The sequence below is a fragment of the Camelus ferus genome, chromosome 24 (assembly GCF_009834535.1).
Source record: "Camelus ferus isolate YT-003-E chromosome 24, BCGSAC_Cfer_1.0, whole genome shotgun sequence".
Lineage (NCBI taxonomy): Eukaryota > Metazoa > Chordata > Mammalia > Artiodactyla > Camelidae > Camelus > Camelus ferus.
Window position 1 is genome coordinate 9,556,563 of NC_045719.1, and position 17,151 is coordinate 9,573,713.

Below are 17,151 nucleotides of genomic sequence, written 5' to 3' on the forward strand. Positions count from 1 at the left end.
ACAGAGAAAGGCTTCCGGTGCCTGATGGATGGTTAAATGGGGACTTCTGCAGTTCCTTCTAGCTCTGTTATCCCCTCATTCCATTTGAGGTAATATTTTCCAAGTCTCCTCTAATACATTTTTATAGAGAGGTCACAGCATGAGATGGAGTATATGATGTAACTTGTATTAGAGATTATATTTTATTTGATCTTATTTAGGCTCTTAAAGATGACTTAGAAGAAAGAATTAAAACCATAAAACCATTCTGTACCATAGCAGTGGATCTATTAAGTGGCACGGGCTATTTACTTCTACCGCCTTCCAGTACCCACACTTAGGCTACCTCACCTGCAGGCTTGAGCCAGACAGCAAGTCTTGGGGACCAATTCTACTCAAAGGTGGGGGTTTAAGACATTAAAAGGAACCTTGTCAGTAACAGAGGGGGTTCAATATGGAGACAATTTTGCTACCAGCCTCGGAGCCCTGACCTGGGACCCATTTCTCATTACTGTGTCCCTCCACTCTGTGTCCTTGGTCCAGCCAAAGAGTCTGTAAAAGATGTTCCCAGATGCCTGCATTGCCCACATCCTGACCCATTCTCCCAGCCACAGGTCATTGGACCAAGGACGGGCGGGCCAGCCAGTCCACTGTGGCCTGGGGGTGAGGACGAGCTGCAACAATGACATGGCTACCCCAAGAGTTTGGGAGTCTGACCTGTAAACTTGAGGACATGCAAGATAAGTAGGCTGAGGAAGCTGATCAAAATAAAAAAGAGTCGTGGGAAAGAAAGACAGGCAAGAAAGGAGCCTGAGATGACAGAAGCCACTTGGCTTGTGGGGGAAAGAGAACAGCCTTGATTTCTGATGGGTCTTCTGTTCCAGGGAGGCCTGGATGGAACGGAAATGATAGCACCCGACACTCCCTCGGCACTTGATGCGCACTGGCCACTGCAGGAGGAGCTTTGCAGGGATTATTTAACTCTCACGATACTCCTGTAGCAAAGGTACCCTTATTATCGTGGTTTTACAGTTGGAAAAAAATGAGATTCAGGGAGAGTAAAGCGACTTGCTTGATTGAGGTCATGCAGTTCATAAGCAAAACTGAGACTGTGTTTCATTTCCTCGTCCATATCCTCATAACTATCAAGCCACTCAGTCCCCCAGCCCACACCTCCAGCCCCGAGACCTGGGTCTGGATCCCCCTCTCCCCCAGAGTCTTCCTGGGACTGGTGTCCCGCCCATGAACCTGGGCCCAACATCTGGGCCTTGTTCCAGTTCCCAGTCACTCATCACTACTTCCTGCAGCCTTCCAGGCCCCAGGGTGTCCTCTGGCGGTCAACACACCTTCTCTGAGCACAGCGGGAGTGTGAGCAGTAGGGCCTCCTTATTGCTGTCCACTCCCACCTCGAAGCCCTCAGGAGACTGTACCAATCTGTTGGTTCTATGCTGTCCCATCGCCCAACACTGGGTCGGCCCCTCCAAGCTTGCTACCAGGGAGAAACGGTACTGTCTGGGTTCCAGCATCTCTGCATACAAGTCCAAACCAAGGCTTCTGTTAGAGAAGGCACTTTATGAGATGGCCTTTCTGTCAGGCCTCCAAGAAACACCGATCAGCATATTAAGAGGACCAGACAGATGAGTGATGACAGGCCAGCCTCAGCTCCAGGGAAGCAGAGCCAGAGCTTCGCCACTCTATAAAAGCATTGTTTCAGTAAGCTGCGTGAGTTGAGTTGGGAAAAGTGTACATCAAAGCATTTTGTTGACAGAAAAACAGACTCATCAGCCACCTCAGCGAGTGATTAAAAAGGTTTGACATGTATTAGCTCTACATGGTGAGGATGCACAGAAAGAACTGAAAATGAGGCTTGAGGCTGACTGGACTTCACTGACCTCTGTGACTCCTGACCGCTTTATCTGAGACAACTGAGAAGAGACACTTTTTCAAGCTTCAAATCAAGAACTTACTTTTTCCAAGAATCTGCCTATGACTTGATTTGTGATTACGATTCCTTCTCATAAGAGTACTAAGAAGGTTTTCAGTTAATTCCTCAGTGATGGAAGGAAAAGCCATTCCTACTACTGTACAGATTCCCTGCAGCTCAGATCAAATGTCAGGTGAATAATTTCCGTGCAACTTCGTTAACATCCTGTGACAGCGTACCACATGTCAGGGCTCCACAGGATGGCACAACAAAAATTAGAAATCAGATTTATCTAAAAATATTAAGACACGAAACCAGGCAGATATCCTTGCCCTTATTTTATAAATTCAAGAATTTTCTGACAGTGATTCAACGTGTTGGCTGAGATTTCAGAATAAAACACTGGCTTCCAAATGGCCTACCTGTATAACGTTCTGCATTGTGCAGGCCATTTTAAAGGAAACTTAAAAAAAATTATTTAGTTTGTTTGTTTTGGAGGGGGAGGTAATTAGGTTTATTTATTTAAAAAAATTTTTTAATGAAGGTGTTGGGGATTGAACCCAGAACTTCGTGCATGCTAAGCACACACTTTACCAGAGTTATACCCTTCCCCCTTAATGGAAACATTTAATCAGCCTTTTTTTTTTAACCCCTTCATAACTTGTGACAAAGTCAGTGGTGACAGATACCACTTTTGCTGTATTTATGACAGTTCTCGTTTTCCTGGAACGGAAATTAAATACACAGAGTTTACTCTTTCAGACAAGACAGATTTTGGACTAGTCTGACCTGGCTAGATAACCTTTAATTACAAGCTTGTGGAAGGTAGTAAAACGATCATAGTTTGAGAGTACAAAGGGGTTAGTGTAGTCTATGAAAAGGCAAAATTTCATCACTTTCCCCGGCCAAAGCAGTTCTTATTGTATAAAACACCTCTTCCTACATAACAATCTTCTCAGGGCTGGACTCTCACAATTCCGAACAACCGCATTAGATGCAGTCTTTAAAAAGGCAGGTCACTTGCTTCTTGGCCGGAGGGTGGGGCCCTCCCACTCCCAGGCTGAGTCATCCACTTTGCCCAGGTTATCCTCACTCCTGAGGAATGAAGAACAGCTGTGGCGTGTTGTGACGACCACGGCACTGCTGGTTCACTCTTTAACTGCTTGGCTTTACTGTCGTCTCATGACTCAATTTAGATTTAAATGGATACAATCCAGGCAACATTTGTAATATCATCTCTTATGTCAACTTGGTGTTTTACAAACTGTACCTAAGGTATACAAATAATGCAACTTATTTTACAAATAGATTTTTCAAAGTGCCAGATGTACAGAGAGACTTGATCATATTGATAATCTCAATTCTAAATTCACAGTGGTAGCCTCAAGAATGGCCTCCAAATCAAACTTATGCAACCTAAAAATAACCAATTTTTTTTATTAGTTTTAATAAAATGAACCTCTGACTCAGAATCAATCAACAACTTCAAAACAAGGAACAACAAGAAAACACTAAATTCCAATTCCCAAACATCAACATCAGCAGGTAAGGAAGTGCTACTTTTTCTAGAAGTTTCCATTACCAGAAGTATTCCTGGGTCTGTCCAAACCTAAGAATATTTTTAAAATCCTAAAAAATATGACCTTACAGTCATAGTAGTGTCTGACACATAAGTGCTCAAGAGATACTGACTGAACAGTGAATAAAACAATTGTCAAAAATTTGGGAGCTTGACGATGTTATCAGGATCATCCTGTCCAGCCTTCTAATTTTCAGATGAAGGAACAGAGGTCCAGAGAGGTTGACTTACTTGTTCAAAACCACACCGCTAGTTACTGGCAGAGCGGAACCTAGAACTCAGGATTCCTGACCTCAAGTCCACTTTGCCCAAAGTCTCTTTATTTTCTCAGGTTCCTCATGCACTTGGATTTTTAAAGATTGAAGGAGCCTGTGGGCAAGAGCTCAGACCAACCATAATGTTCCCACAGCTATGCATTAGGTAGCAGGTGGGCCTTCCCACAAGTCATGATGCCGTGGGAATCTGCCCGCATGTCATTTACTGGTTAAAAAAATCAGCTTGATTTTTCCTTAGAAAACTACCTTTAAAGTAATGCTACCTTACTCTGAAATGGTTTATTAAAAGCAAACTAATTAGTGCAGAAATAGATCCTATATAAGAGAAGCTAATTATAAAGCCTTACATTGGGAGGTTCTTTACTGTTTATGAAGGCAGCCTGTATTACCTTGTAGTTCTGTTCCTTTCAGTCTCAGTTAATTGATTTGCCAGATAACATCTTGCTTTTGGTAAACGGAGTCTCAATAGTGCTGCAATTGGTGACAGATGAAGGTACAGAACCCGGTAATGATTCCAACAAGACGGGCTCCTCTTTGGTTCAGCACAACAGGTGGTGGGTTAGAGGTAAGGCAGAGTGTCAGCAGAGGGACTGGGCGGGGCAGGGCTGCCTGACCAGCTTCTCCTTACCTACGTCCTAGGCTACTCTCCTGATTTCATTGCAGCCATAATCGATTTGAACAGGAGGTGGCAGAGTGTGTACTTGACCTCAGACACCAAACACCCAGTTTCAGAAATACTGAATGGTCAGCCTGATTTCAGAGGCCTTCGGGCAAGCCCAAAGCAAAGGACAGGAGAAACCCTAATCAAAGATGAACTTTCATCCAGAGGCAAAGGATTTAAAGACGCCCAGAGCTGACTGGTGATCTTAGGCAGGGGGTGCCCCAGGCCGGCAGGCTCTCCCTCCCACGGCTCCGCGCACACGTGACCATTACCTGCCTGGGCTGGTTGACTTTTGCTCCTGAAGACAACAGTAATCGAATCACATCCAAGTAACCCCCTTGGGCAGCCAGGAAGAGTGCGGTGGCTCCATCCTGACAGACAGCAAATTGCAAGTGTTAACAAATCATTTTTCACATTTATTATAAAAGAAATTCAATTTAAAAATATGTATTTAATACAATTTTCTGTTCCTCCCCCCTTTTTTTCACATGTGGTTAGTGTTTTATTATTTGAAGAATGGTTCTAGAATGTCACACTAAGACAGGCTGAAAGGAAAGTTTTAAATAGTTTCATAAGGCTGAGTTACAATATATGTAATGACTGTTCACTATACAAAATCTTGGTCACTGAACTTATGACACATCTAGTTGGAAAACTCAGGTTTTCCAAATAGCCAGTCATCATTTTTCTCCTGCCTGTGTAGACTTCTCATTAGCTGCCTTCCGCTTCTGTGGCATGATCTTCAGAGGCCACCCCCTTTTTAGTTAGATTAAAAAACACATACTTTTAATACAATTTTCCATTGCAATTCTTTTGTCACTAAGAGCAAAGTGTTCTTTAAAAAACATAAACAAAAAATAAAAGTCTGTTAATAAAAAACAAAAACCAAACAAATCCCCCAAATCTATTTTGTGTGCTTTCACGAGTCAGTAATGAAAAGTGTCCTTTATTATATACTCTTTATTCCTTCCTCTCTCGTGCTCCCTTACCCACATTCCTTCAACATGCAGTTTCTCTAAGCTTTAAAACACAAGATGCTTTCAGAATGCCTCCCCAAGTAAAAACGTCCGTGAACTGTCTCCTTGCCAGCCCAGCAGGCACCAACAATGCCTATCCACACAACTAAGCCATCCCGCATAAAAGCCCACAGCAAGTGCTTGTTTCCGATTTTCTTTAGTTTTCTTATTAACTGGGTGCCTACATCTTCTGGGCTTTTCTTTTTTCTTGAAGACATGTCATTGAGTAATTTCAGCAAATACATCGATCAGTTGAGAGCATGCCTCCTCCCAGATGCTCACTTCACACAGATCGCACTCACAGGACAGGGTGAGCCCCCTTACTCTCAGACCGCATGGAAAACTCAAGCATCTGTAGTGGGAAACACTCGGCTAACTCAGCTAATTACCACCTCTCCCGTCTCGTGAACACTAATCACATGCTTAAAGCACCTTCCCTGCAAGTCCAACCAGGCAGAGGGTGCTGGGTTTCCTGTGGGTGTCGGCTGAGCTGCCAGACTCCCCTCAGGGCGATCATTAAAAAGTTACTCTGCCTGGACAGATTTTTCAGCAGCTGTTTGATATGGGGATACAATTTCCAACTGCTCCTCACTGTGTTGCCATGGAAAGTCTTCCAATGCCCTTGGTGGTGATAACTCTTAGGAATTTGCCAAAAATGGATCTCCAATGCATTGGATTTCTTTCTTTTACTGTGCATTACAAATTTCTGTTCCTAGAAGTTTTCAGGAATCGTTGACATCCTGCCCCCTACTCCCACCCTATATTTCAATTGCTGTTAATGCAAACATCTATATTTGGACTGTTTGGGTAAGGGTAAAAGCCTTAACATAAAATGGAAGTTCTAGTGCATGAAATTTTCAGGTCACCTTATAACAGAGAGGAATTTACCACGGGAATGAGCTCTCCCCAAACTCTAAAATCAAGTGCCACCTCAATGAGCCTTATGGAAGAATGCCATCTAACAGGGCAAGTTCTATAGCCATAGTCAATTTGGATTGCTGACTACTCATGGTAAGGCTCTGAGAATTACAACTCATTTTCCTTTTCCAAAGGCTGGGGCTCTTCCTAGTCAGCCTGCACATACATATTCTCACACGCACTCTCAGCTCCACCATCTTCAGCCCAAGAGACACAAAACTGTAGACCTCTGCTGCTTAGACGTGACCACATGTCAGAACCACCTGGTGCCCAGGCTGTGCCCTCAGAGACTCCAGCTTAGTTGGTCTGGGGTGGGCCCAGGAAGCTCCCTAGGGGGCAGCCAGAGTTGAGAATCACTCCTTCAGACCACTGTCAAGGAGTTCAGCCATTGACCCAGGAATGCCATGGGCTCAAGGAGTGTTACGGATTTTTAAGTGCAGAGGGTAAGGTTCCTGTGAACGTCACAGAGGTCTGGGATTCATCAGAGGTATCCGTGTAAACTCTGGAAAGGGTGTTCAAACGTAAAAGTTCACACCTACACATCTCAGTACACATCTATGAAAGTATAGCGCCCCCTAGGCACAGGGCTGACGTCTAGTGGTACAACAGCCTAAAACACGGGTCCCAGATAACTGGACGCAGGAATTCTCTGCTCCTTCCCATGAGACTCTGTAAGTCACTTCATCTCCCCATATTTTATTTTTTTCCTCCAAAACCAGAATAATATTTTCCATAAATCCTCTGGAATTATGGCGATAATTAGAAGTGCTTGGGTAAAGTGCTAATTGCCAATTAGCTGCAAACAGACCCACACCGGCAGTGGGTGCCTTTCAAGGTCAGTGGGTGCATGTATTCCACAGGTCTTCATCCACCCAGCCTCACTTCTCTTCCAAATAACTTGATTTCTCTTTTTGGGGGGGCTCTCCCTCCCAAATAACTACAACAGGAGAATTTATTTTGGTGTTCAGCAAGTCCATACGCTGAGCTTGTCATGTTATGAATAATTATGTATTACATGATCTTTAAAGTTTTTAACTGCACAGGTAGATAAAATATCTCATACGTGCAAGAGATTTAAGAGGGCAGAGCAAGGTGCGTACACAAGATTATGTGGTTTCTGCACAGAAAAAGCTCACCCGGTTAACTATCTTTTTCCCTCAATGTCTCAGATGCCACTTCTGGCGTCAGAATTTGGACGACAGCAGCGTGTGTGATGAAGGAAGGAGTGAGTGTCTCCCTAAAGCCCCCCTGAAATGCACTCACATAAAGCTGGTCGTGGATGTTGGCTCCGTGTTTCAGCAAGGTCTCCACCACCTGCATGTGCCCGTACTGACTGGCGGCCAACAGGGCAGTGCCCCCGTCCTGTGGTCATGCAAAGTATAAATGCATCAGAAACAGTGCAGGCACCAACTTATCAAGAAGACACTCCTCATACGTGAGAACTTTGGAGAAGAATTTCCCACACATCATAACAAACTCACTTTTCCTCTTTGTTTTACCTTTTCTTTATAACCGTGGCAGAGTTCATCTTTAGAAGTGCGTTACACTGTACACTGGGTGACTTGCTCGAGCTATATTACAGTTATTTGTCTAAGTTACTAGGGTTAATTTAGGAACGCCTCGTGTCAAGTGCAGAATCATCAATCTGCCTCGCAATAAAGGAAACAAAGAACAGAAACTCTGTACCAATCGTGTCTCCTGTGGCTTCTGGCCAGAGACCCGACTGACAAATGTTGGCATCTCTCTGTGGTTCCACCCAGCTGTAGGCCTCTGAGACTAAGGTGTTTTCAGGGAGTAACCCTGTGGGGGAACCGCCTTCCCGGGACAAGGTCTGCATGCACGGAGACGGGAAACCCACGTCCTCTCACCCTACTACGTAGCATTTTCCTTTGAACGTGTGCTAATTGGTCCAGGTCTCAATGTGGCCCTAGGACTAAACAGAGCACTGGAAAGTAGGTGCGGTCTGATGTGGAATGAGAGGTTACTTGGTTCCATCTGCTCTACTTTTATCTCTGCAGGCTAAATTTGAATTAGCATTTATGCCAACCACACCACACTACTGACTCACTGAGTCTGTGGTCAACTGAAACCCTTAACGGTTTTCTCAGGTGCCAGGCCGAGGTGTTCCCTTTCCCCACCAAGGACTGCTGTGCTGCGTGTTTGGCTCTGTGATTGGTATGTGGACATCTGAGCTAATTATGCATCAAGGAAGAACGTGGAATCTGGTTCTAAAATACAAATCATAAATATAAGATTGTGTGGTTTCTAAATTTGGGCGTAGAGTGTTTATTCAGAATGCCTCCCCTCAGAGCCCCACTCTCTGATTCAGTAAGTCTGGACGGAGGCCCAGAAATAGGCTTTTGACCAGTTGCGTGAGGTGACTGTAAGGTGCAGGTGGCAGGTGGCCCTCACACGGAGAAAGACTGCTGTAAGGCGTCCTGGATCCACAGGCAGCCAAGATCCTGGGGGATGCACACAGCTGACAAAGGCTTCAGAGAGGCTGGGCTGTGGGGTGTGGAAGAGCTGTGTTTCAAAGGGAGGGGAATGGAAGGGAGAGACTGGCGGGCTGCAGCCGGTGGCAGGGTGGATGTGGGTTGTGGGCGATGGGGGAGGGGGATGGGTTGGGGGAGGGGTGGGCACCAAGAAACTGCTTAATAGCAGCAATGAGCACCAGGGTTTCCAAGTTTTCTTGTGTCAGTTTTCCCAGCTCTTCGCCTAGCGGGTTTAGAGAACAGATAAAACACGACGATCGTCATGGAAGAGCTGATACATTTCTCTTTAAAAGCACACTTTGGGGATGTAGGTTTAATTACAATGAGAAAAGTCATTGACACAAAGCCAGATGCGAAGACAGGATCTTATTAAAACTCAAAGCCTCCCGACATGGGTCTTCTTCCCAGGGAAAGCTCTTGGCCACCCGCAGTGGACCTAAAGGACACACGTGGAGCTGCTCACCCTGGGCCCCATGCTCCATGGATTCGGGGACAGTGCAGACTGGCTCATGTACAGAGGCCAGCATTAGCTTGGTAGCCAAGAAGAACGAAGCCGCCATCTGGTCACACCTGATCATTTCGACTTAGAGTTGAGTCTGAGGTTGATAGAACTTTACTTTTTATTTTCGGTTGTATCACTTTACAACCAAAAATAAAATGCAAATTAATATAAAATATGTATCCACATGTATTTTGGATTACGTCTGTTATATTCAGCATGTTTGGGGGCATGAACAGTCTGACAGCAGGTTTTAGAGAAGACAGAAACCCTATGTGAAATTCACATCTACTTAACAGCATTTACAGAAAAAAAAAAAAAGCCACTGGAAACTCCCTTGATATCAAAAGGTCACATAACATGAATTAAGAAAACTTAAAAAAGTTTCCAACTAGGGCAAATTTTCAGGAATTTTTTTGTTATGACTAGACCAGAAATAAGGTGACAATTACAAAAATGGGATAGCTGTTTAACTTCTTCTACAAAACATTATCATGAAAAATCATTGTGAACCCAAAATTGATCTCTCTGCAGCCTCAGTTTTCTTACCCATACGTTAAATACGAGGACTCAATGACTTCTTTGAGGAAGAACCACAACTCCTTGCTCAACTAGATAAACTGCAATCATGTATTACATATTTTAGCGAAGACATCTCAGAAAGTAAACTGCCCGCCAAATCATCCTCCTTAGAAATACCTCAGATACACATCTCAGATATGTAACAAAACTTAGTGTCCCAGAGTAGAAAGCTACCAGTATCTAAGTAATACCCCCCATCAAATTTTCCAGTTGTGAGCCCAGAGTAAAACTGTCATATTTTGAATTGAATTCCTAAGACTCACCCTGAATCATTACAAGGAACTTCATTTGTGAAACCCACCTTCATAGGCTCGAAATTCTTGTAAAAAGCAAACATAAATTCTTACTATGGGTGAAGAAAAATGAATTCTCATGACTGCTAAAATTCTTCAACAGGGTATGAAATCAAGAAAATTCTCTTACTTTGGTCCTAAATTCAGTGGATGCTCCAAATTCAAAGAGAAATCTCACGATGTTATTATGTCCTTGTTGGGCAGCAAAGAACAGGGCAGTTGTACCTGACTGGGAGGGAAAGAGAGACTGGTCTTAAAGACATTGGGTTACGTTACATTTGACCTATGTGTCTGCAAACAAAACAAATCAATATCCTTGCATATAAACTTCTTGCCTAGGAAGGGGCTACATTTAAACAGACTGTATTCCTTGTTCCAATAAGTGACAAGTTGAAAGGAAAACTTTATTTTTGGTGTAATGGGACAACTGGTGGACCCCCCAAAAGCTAGGTCCTCTCCTAATTCCTGGAACTTGTGAATATTATCCTGCATGCCAAGAGGTGTGATTAAGGTAATGACTTTAAGAGAAGGTCCTTACTCTGGCTTGTCCTGGTGGGCACTAAGTCCAATGACAAGTGTCTTTGTAAGAGTGAGGCAGAGGGATACCTGACACAGAGAAGAGGAAGAGGCAACGAGACCACAGAGGCAGAGATGAGAGTGATGGGACCACAAGTCAAGGAACGTCAACAGGTACCAGAAGCTGGAAGAGGTAAGAGTGAACTCTCCCCGGAGCCTCCAGAGAGAGAGAGAATACGACCCTGCAGACACTTTGAATTTTCTGGCCTCTCATCTTCTTAATAGACATGAATTTTAGAGACAAACAGGGGTCATTTCTGGGAGTTGTTTCTTCATTAAGAGAAAGGATTTGTTTTTCAATAGGCTTTTTGGATACATTAATTTCAAAAATTCTACCTAGAGCCATTTGAACCAATTTTGGAACGTAAATACTATTAATTGTGCACAGGAACACAGCAATCGGCAGACGACAGGAGCTGGACTCCAGTCTGGAATGTGAGTCAAGGTCTTAAGCACGCGGGCTTCACTCCGGAGACCCTGGGCTTCATGACCCCTGCACGTGCAGCGCCTACAGCTGTGAGTTTACTCCGCCAATACTGCTGATTCTCCAGGGAGATGGCCTTTCAGGACCATCAGCTTCCAGTTGTCTCCCCAGCAAACTTCTGTGTGTCTAGACAAGCCAGCCAGAGCAAACGATGGCAGATACTTTTTCAGGAGACAAATATTCTGATATTGCAAAACGGATTACACGCGAACCAAGGAAGAAGTGTACTCTAAGCATTGGTTTCCTAGCCCTGCCAGGCACACTCTTTCAGCCTCCAAAGCATGCGGCTGAGGTCCGGGCCTCTCGTTGGCTCTATTGTCCCAAACTGGCCTGGCCTTGGGGAATTCAACAGATCACTGGGCACTTACACGCCATCGTTATTTGAGCCACACATTTAGGTTACCTCTAAACCAGGCACACTGGGTTCAATACAAAATAGTTTCCATCTCCAAGAACATTAGTTGAACAATTGGAACTGAATGGATAAACATAAAAACATACATTGGCTGGAAATCAAACAAATGTTTCTCTTCTTCTCCCAGCTTTTCTCTGCTGTTCTTAAGACATTTTTGTGTATGTTGAACTAGCCCTTCAGGATAAAGTTTTTGAGTAAGCAGATCCAGATTGTGTTGTTTTTATTAGAGAAAATCTGTCTTTTCTTGAAAGTTCAAATAAACAAAGACCGGAAAGCAGAGAGGAAAAACAAAAAGATTAGGGAAATTTTAAAGCATAATTCTAAATGGGCCCAAACATTTTGCTTCCAGAAGAAAATCAGCTGCTGGAGTGAAAATGACCCAAAACAATGATCCAGTGTTGTGGAAATTGCTCAGAAGATCTTATCTGTCTGGGAGAAGACTGGACGGAGCTGCTGTGGTCTCTTGGCACTGCTCCTCTCAGAGACCAGGCTTGCTGATCCCGGGCTACAGGGCACCAGGCCCCAGATTCTGTCCATCAAGGGTCACTCTACCAAGGTGACACCCAGAGGGGAGGTGGAAGGGACTTCTAGATACCCCATGAACATGCAGCCCTCACACATGGTTTCGTCTTAATTTGTTCCTCTGAGGGATGGCGTCCAGCTTGGAAGAAGGGGTGTATTGTTCGATGAAAGTCTGGTTGGCAAATCATCCATTCTGAAACAATTGCAGGGCAGGCCCTTAGGTGAGACTGGATCAGGGAAAACCAAGCGCTCCAGTCTGCTTTGGAGCCAGGATGCCCTTCTCAGGTCTGAGTGGCTGTGGACTGAGAGGTCAGATTCACTCTAGGTGACACCTGTGGATGCGCCTCCATTAACCTTAACTCAGCAGACCCTATTATGGCTTGAAAATATATAGAGCCTTCCCCAAATAAATTTTTATTTTTTATTAAAAAAAAAAATCCCCAGCCTCCCATTGTTCCTCTGCACTGGACCGAGAATGGAGCCTCTGGCCAGATGGAATTCCCAAGATTGCCTTCCAATGAAGTGAGGGAACAGCTCACATTCTAGCCCGATGTTCACCATACGGCTTTTGGGGGAGAACTTATTTAATTCATGGCCAGTCAAAGAAGCTCTTGGAAAACACGGTTTGGTGAGGATGGCTGAGATAGTCTAGCAAGAGAGCCTTGTTAACAACAGGTGAGATAGTCTAGCAAGAGAGCCTTGTTAACAACAGGTTGGAGACCCAATCCTTCTGAAAATATAATGATCACTATGAAAATCTTGTAAATTCTATAGCATCTCATCCCCAGAAAAGAAGGAAGAACTGATTTAGGCTCAGGGCGAAATACATGAGAGTTTAAGGAATATGATTGGAGGTTTGGTTATGTCAGATGCAACACGCTGAGCAGATACGTTCAGCTGAAGTACAACCAGCATCACTTCCTGGGCCTTATCTACACACAATACAGTCTGCAATCTGGGACTTAAGGCCCTGGGGAAAAAGCAATGATTACAGTCGGCCCTCTGTATCCACAGGTTCCGCATCCATGGATTCAACCAACCATAGATAGAAATAATTAAAAAAAGAAAAACTCCAGAAAGTTTCAAAAAGCAAAGCCTGAGTACTCCATGTACCAGCAAAGCATTTATTTACAAAACATTTACACTGTATTAGGTAATATAAGTAACCTAGAGATGTTCAATGTATATGGGAAGAAGTGTGTAGATTATATGCAAATATGATGCCATTTTTCATAAGGGACTTGAGCATTGAGATTTTGGTTCCATAGGGGGGCGGTCCTGGAACCAATGCCCCATGGATCTGGAGGGAAGACTGTTATCTAGTCCTTCTCAGCAATTCACTACTGTGACAATTTCACATCTCTGTCACCTGTATTTTTTTTTTTTCGGTTTTATTTGGTAGAATTGCTACAATCTGACTGCACATATACAATATACTGCATGTAAATAGACACACAATATACTGCACATATTTTTAAAATTTACATATATGTACTGTTCACTGTTTAAGAACATTTAGAGCTTTTTAAACTTACATAGTTATCAAAGGAATAAAGCCAACCATAAAATAATAATTAATTCAAAAAGATACATACACTCCGCTATTAACAGCAACATTATATAAATAATTATATAAAATTGCCAAGATATGGAAGCATCGTAAGTGCACATCAACAGATGAATGGATAAAGAAGATGCAGCATATATATGCAATGGAATAAAATCACCCATAAGAAAGGATACTTTGCCATCACCTGCATTATTCTTATTCAGGTGCAAAACCTGACCTACCTCTCTCTGGAGATTGATGTCAGCTCCCTGCAGAACGAGCTCCCTCACACAGTCTATGTGCCCAGCATAGGAGGCGACCATGAGGAGAGTGGTGCCATGCTGCACGGAGGAGAGACAGATGAACAGTCAGGTGACCTGCGATGCCAGAGACGTCAGCTCCACTCAGGACACGTCTGAGCTGAGCGCAGCATTTCCTGCAGTAATTACAACTGTTGCATGAATAATCTTCTAATGCAGACCAGACAGGAAAAAGCAGAGTGACAAACTGCTGAGGCTGGAATTTTCAATTAAAAAATTCGCTTACTTCCATTACCCTCAGAAACGCTGTCCAAGTGAAGCACAGTTACTGCATTGTGAGGCAGCAGTGATGTAAAGGTCTCATTTTATGATTCCTGTTAAAGGATTCCTGAGACAAAACATTGTTATTAGTGCACAAAAATGGGTTAAGTGGCACCAGCTGGTTTTCTGAGTTTAGAAGTCTTTACCTTCAAACTGGTTCAGGTAAAGAGATGAGAGACTACAGAAGAGGCAGGAGCCTTGGGGCCCAGGCCCACCTCTGTCAGCACCAGCGGGTAACCTGGGGCTCACTGCTTCCAATTCCTGGGGCTCGTTCACCTCATCTTTAAAATGAGGAGTTGGATGAGATGATCGCCAAGGTCTTTGTCAGCTTTAAGATTCAAGGAATTGAGATGCAACTGATACGAACCCCTCCAATTCAAGGAGACGTTTGTGATTTAATTTATAGTTGTTTTCAGGGGCTTGAAACTGTCATCTGAATCCACCACCTCTGTGGATTCGGCAGCCTGCCCTTGTGGAGCGGACAAGAGAGCGTGAGGTTCTGCACGTGCGGAAGGCTCCCTAGGCACGGGGTGGTAAGTGACTCAGAAGCCTCTTGTTGTTTACATCCATGGAGTTTTGCAGGAAGACAGCATAGTTGAGTGGTCACTGAGGTATGATTCTGGGCTGGCCATCTGACCTTTCTAAGGCTCATCCTTCTCATCTGTAAAATGGGATCTGCCTGATGAAATTAAATGAGAAAAAGAGCTAATTCGGGCAATCAGTTTAGCATAGTAATGTTAAATATTCAGGAAGTGTTAGATATTATAATAGTATGATGGCTTAGTAAATGTCAGGGTACTATTCGGCTTTTGTTGACTTGCATGAATAACAATTCTAGTTTTGGGGAAGTCTTGTTTGAAATAAATAAAAAGTACAAGTAGAGTCAAGAAAAGCTAACGGCTTCACATAAGTGCCCTGTGATATTCTTCTATCCAATGTGACCGCATTTGGTATTTGAATGTAAGACCCTGCATGTCAGTTAAACCATCCATTACTCAGCTGAACTCCTTCCTCCACATTTTTTAAGACTGGAGTGGCAAACCTGATAACAAGCTTCCTCTCAAATGTGAGAAAATTTTTATTCAGAATGCAGAGAGACAATTCCTTGATTTAAAGCCCATCTGAACAGACAAGCTATGAATGTATCCTTTACACGAGAGATGAGAACATATTTTTATCATGGGTCACACTGGTGTCAAACTACAAATCAATCATGAGCTAGAGGAAGCACAGAGCACTTAACTTGGATATTTAAAAAAGAAAAGAAAAAATGTTAGGCTCATCTATTTTCAAGTAAGGGAAGAGGCAAGAAACAAAGAACAAAAACGCTCCTTTAGAGATTGTACTTCACTTCTGCATCATGGTCAACTGAGACAAAGTCAGAGGTTGGGGCAAAGGAGGAAGAGAATAAAGAAGAGGTATCCGTTGCTGCACGAAGCTACACAAAAATATTTACTTTATAGTCAAAAACCTATGAGTTTGACTGACTTTAATTCTCTAAAGAGTAAGGTTATTTCACTTCATTGTCTGATGTTAACTGTACCTTAAAACGGGCTGATTGTAAACAGAGGATATACTGGATATAAACGCAGGGAAGACACAAACAAGACAGTGAAACACACGCATTCACACAACTAAAGGCAAAGGCGTCTTCCATCACACATCCTGTGGTAACTGTGTGTCAGAGGGATGAGCAAACCAAAAGAGGTACACGTCACGTGAAGGCAGCATGAATCCAGGAATGGAGACAAGTGAGTGCCGACAATTCTGAGCTCTGCTGTGTGGCAGGTGGCCTGGAGACAAGGTGTTTTTTCTTTACGGGCTGTTGGTTGGAAACGTTTGAACTTGGTCACACTTGAGCTTAGGAGCCATTCCCAGGAAAGCCCCTGGAACTCTCCCTGCACCTAGCACCTCTCACAGGTGTCCTGGGTGATCCTGGGCCTGGCCCCACTGGTGAGGGCAACGCTAGCCTAGAGGCCTCTGACCACCAGAAGAAAGAATCCCGGAACCTGGCCCCCGCCTTCAGGTGGTGCGTGGAAGAGGCAGATAGCCACCCGGGGAAATCTGGAGGGGAACAAAGGCCTGCACTGTCCCTAAACATCTCCCTGCCTCTGCCACTGCCAGTCTTAGAGGCCCTTTCAAAACAAATGAGCCCTCTGAAATGACCATCACATAGACTCGCTCCTTTGGGTTATGGAATCATTTCTCCAGAATGCTCCTGATAAAATGATTTTTTGTTTTAAACAAGGAGGAGTAACCTGTAAACATACTAGCATCTGCTCATAGAAGCAAAAATTTTTAATAAAAATAGCTACTGGCTACCCAGCACTCAGAGTCAGAGTGTGAGTCTGAGTGGAAAGGAGGTGGTCAGACAGGTGACCTCTTGATGGGGAAAGGCAGGGAGTGTGGGGTGCGGCAGCAGGGCCGGGGCAGGGGCGGGCAGGATGCAGGTGGGTGGCACTGGGAGGTGGTCCTGGGAAGCCGGAAGACAGGAGATGGTCAGAGGGGTGTCTAAAAAGGTTGACTTTAAGAAAAAGGAATAAAGTGGTCATCAACATGGTCAGGGGGTGAGGCCACACTGAAACTGGGCATTCCTACTCCAGTTCTGCCCAGCAAGACCCAAGTAAGATGGGATGGCCAGTTCACAGACGCCCAAGACCCCATGTCACTCTGGGTCCAGGCAAAGAACAGATGGTACATTCAAACTGGGATAACTGGAAAGAAATTTTAATAAAGAGACTATTTATAAAGCTATGTTCTGGATGTAGGGAAACCACGAAGAACAGAACTGGGAGCTACTAACAGT

At 44.0% G+C, this 17,151-nt stretch overlaps 1 protein-coding gene across 1 annotated transcript in view; it reads right to left on the reverse strand.

Annotated features, from left to right (window-relative positions):
* ANKRD29 (ankyrin repeat domain 29) overlaps positions 1-17,151 on the reverse strand; it is a 37,986-nt gene that overhangs the window by 9,295 nt on the left and 11,540 nt on the right. The window contains 4 exon segments of the mRNA XM_032467133.1: positions 4,691-4,789; positions 7,616-7,714; positions 10,349-10,447; positions 14,007-14,105. Coding sequence (XP_032323024.1) covers positions 4,691-4,789; positions 7,616-7,714; positions 10,349-10,447; positions 14,007-14,105 — 396 coding nt within the window.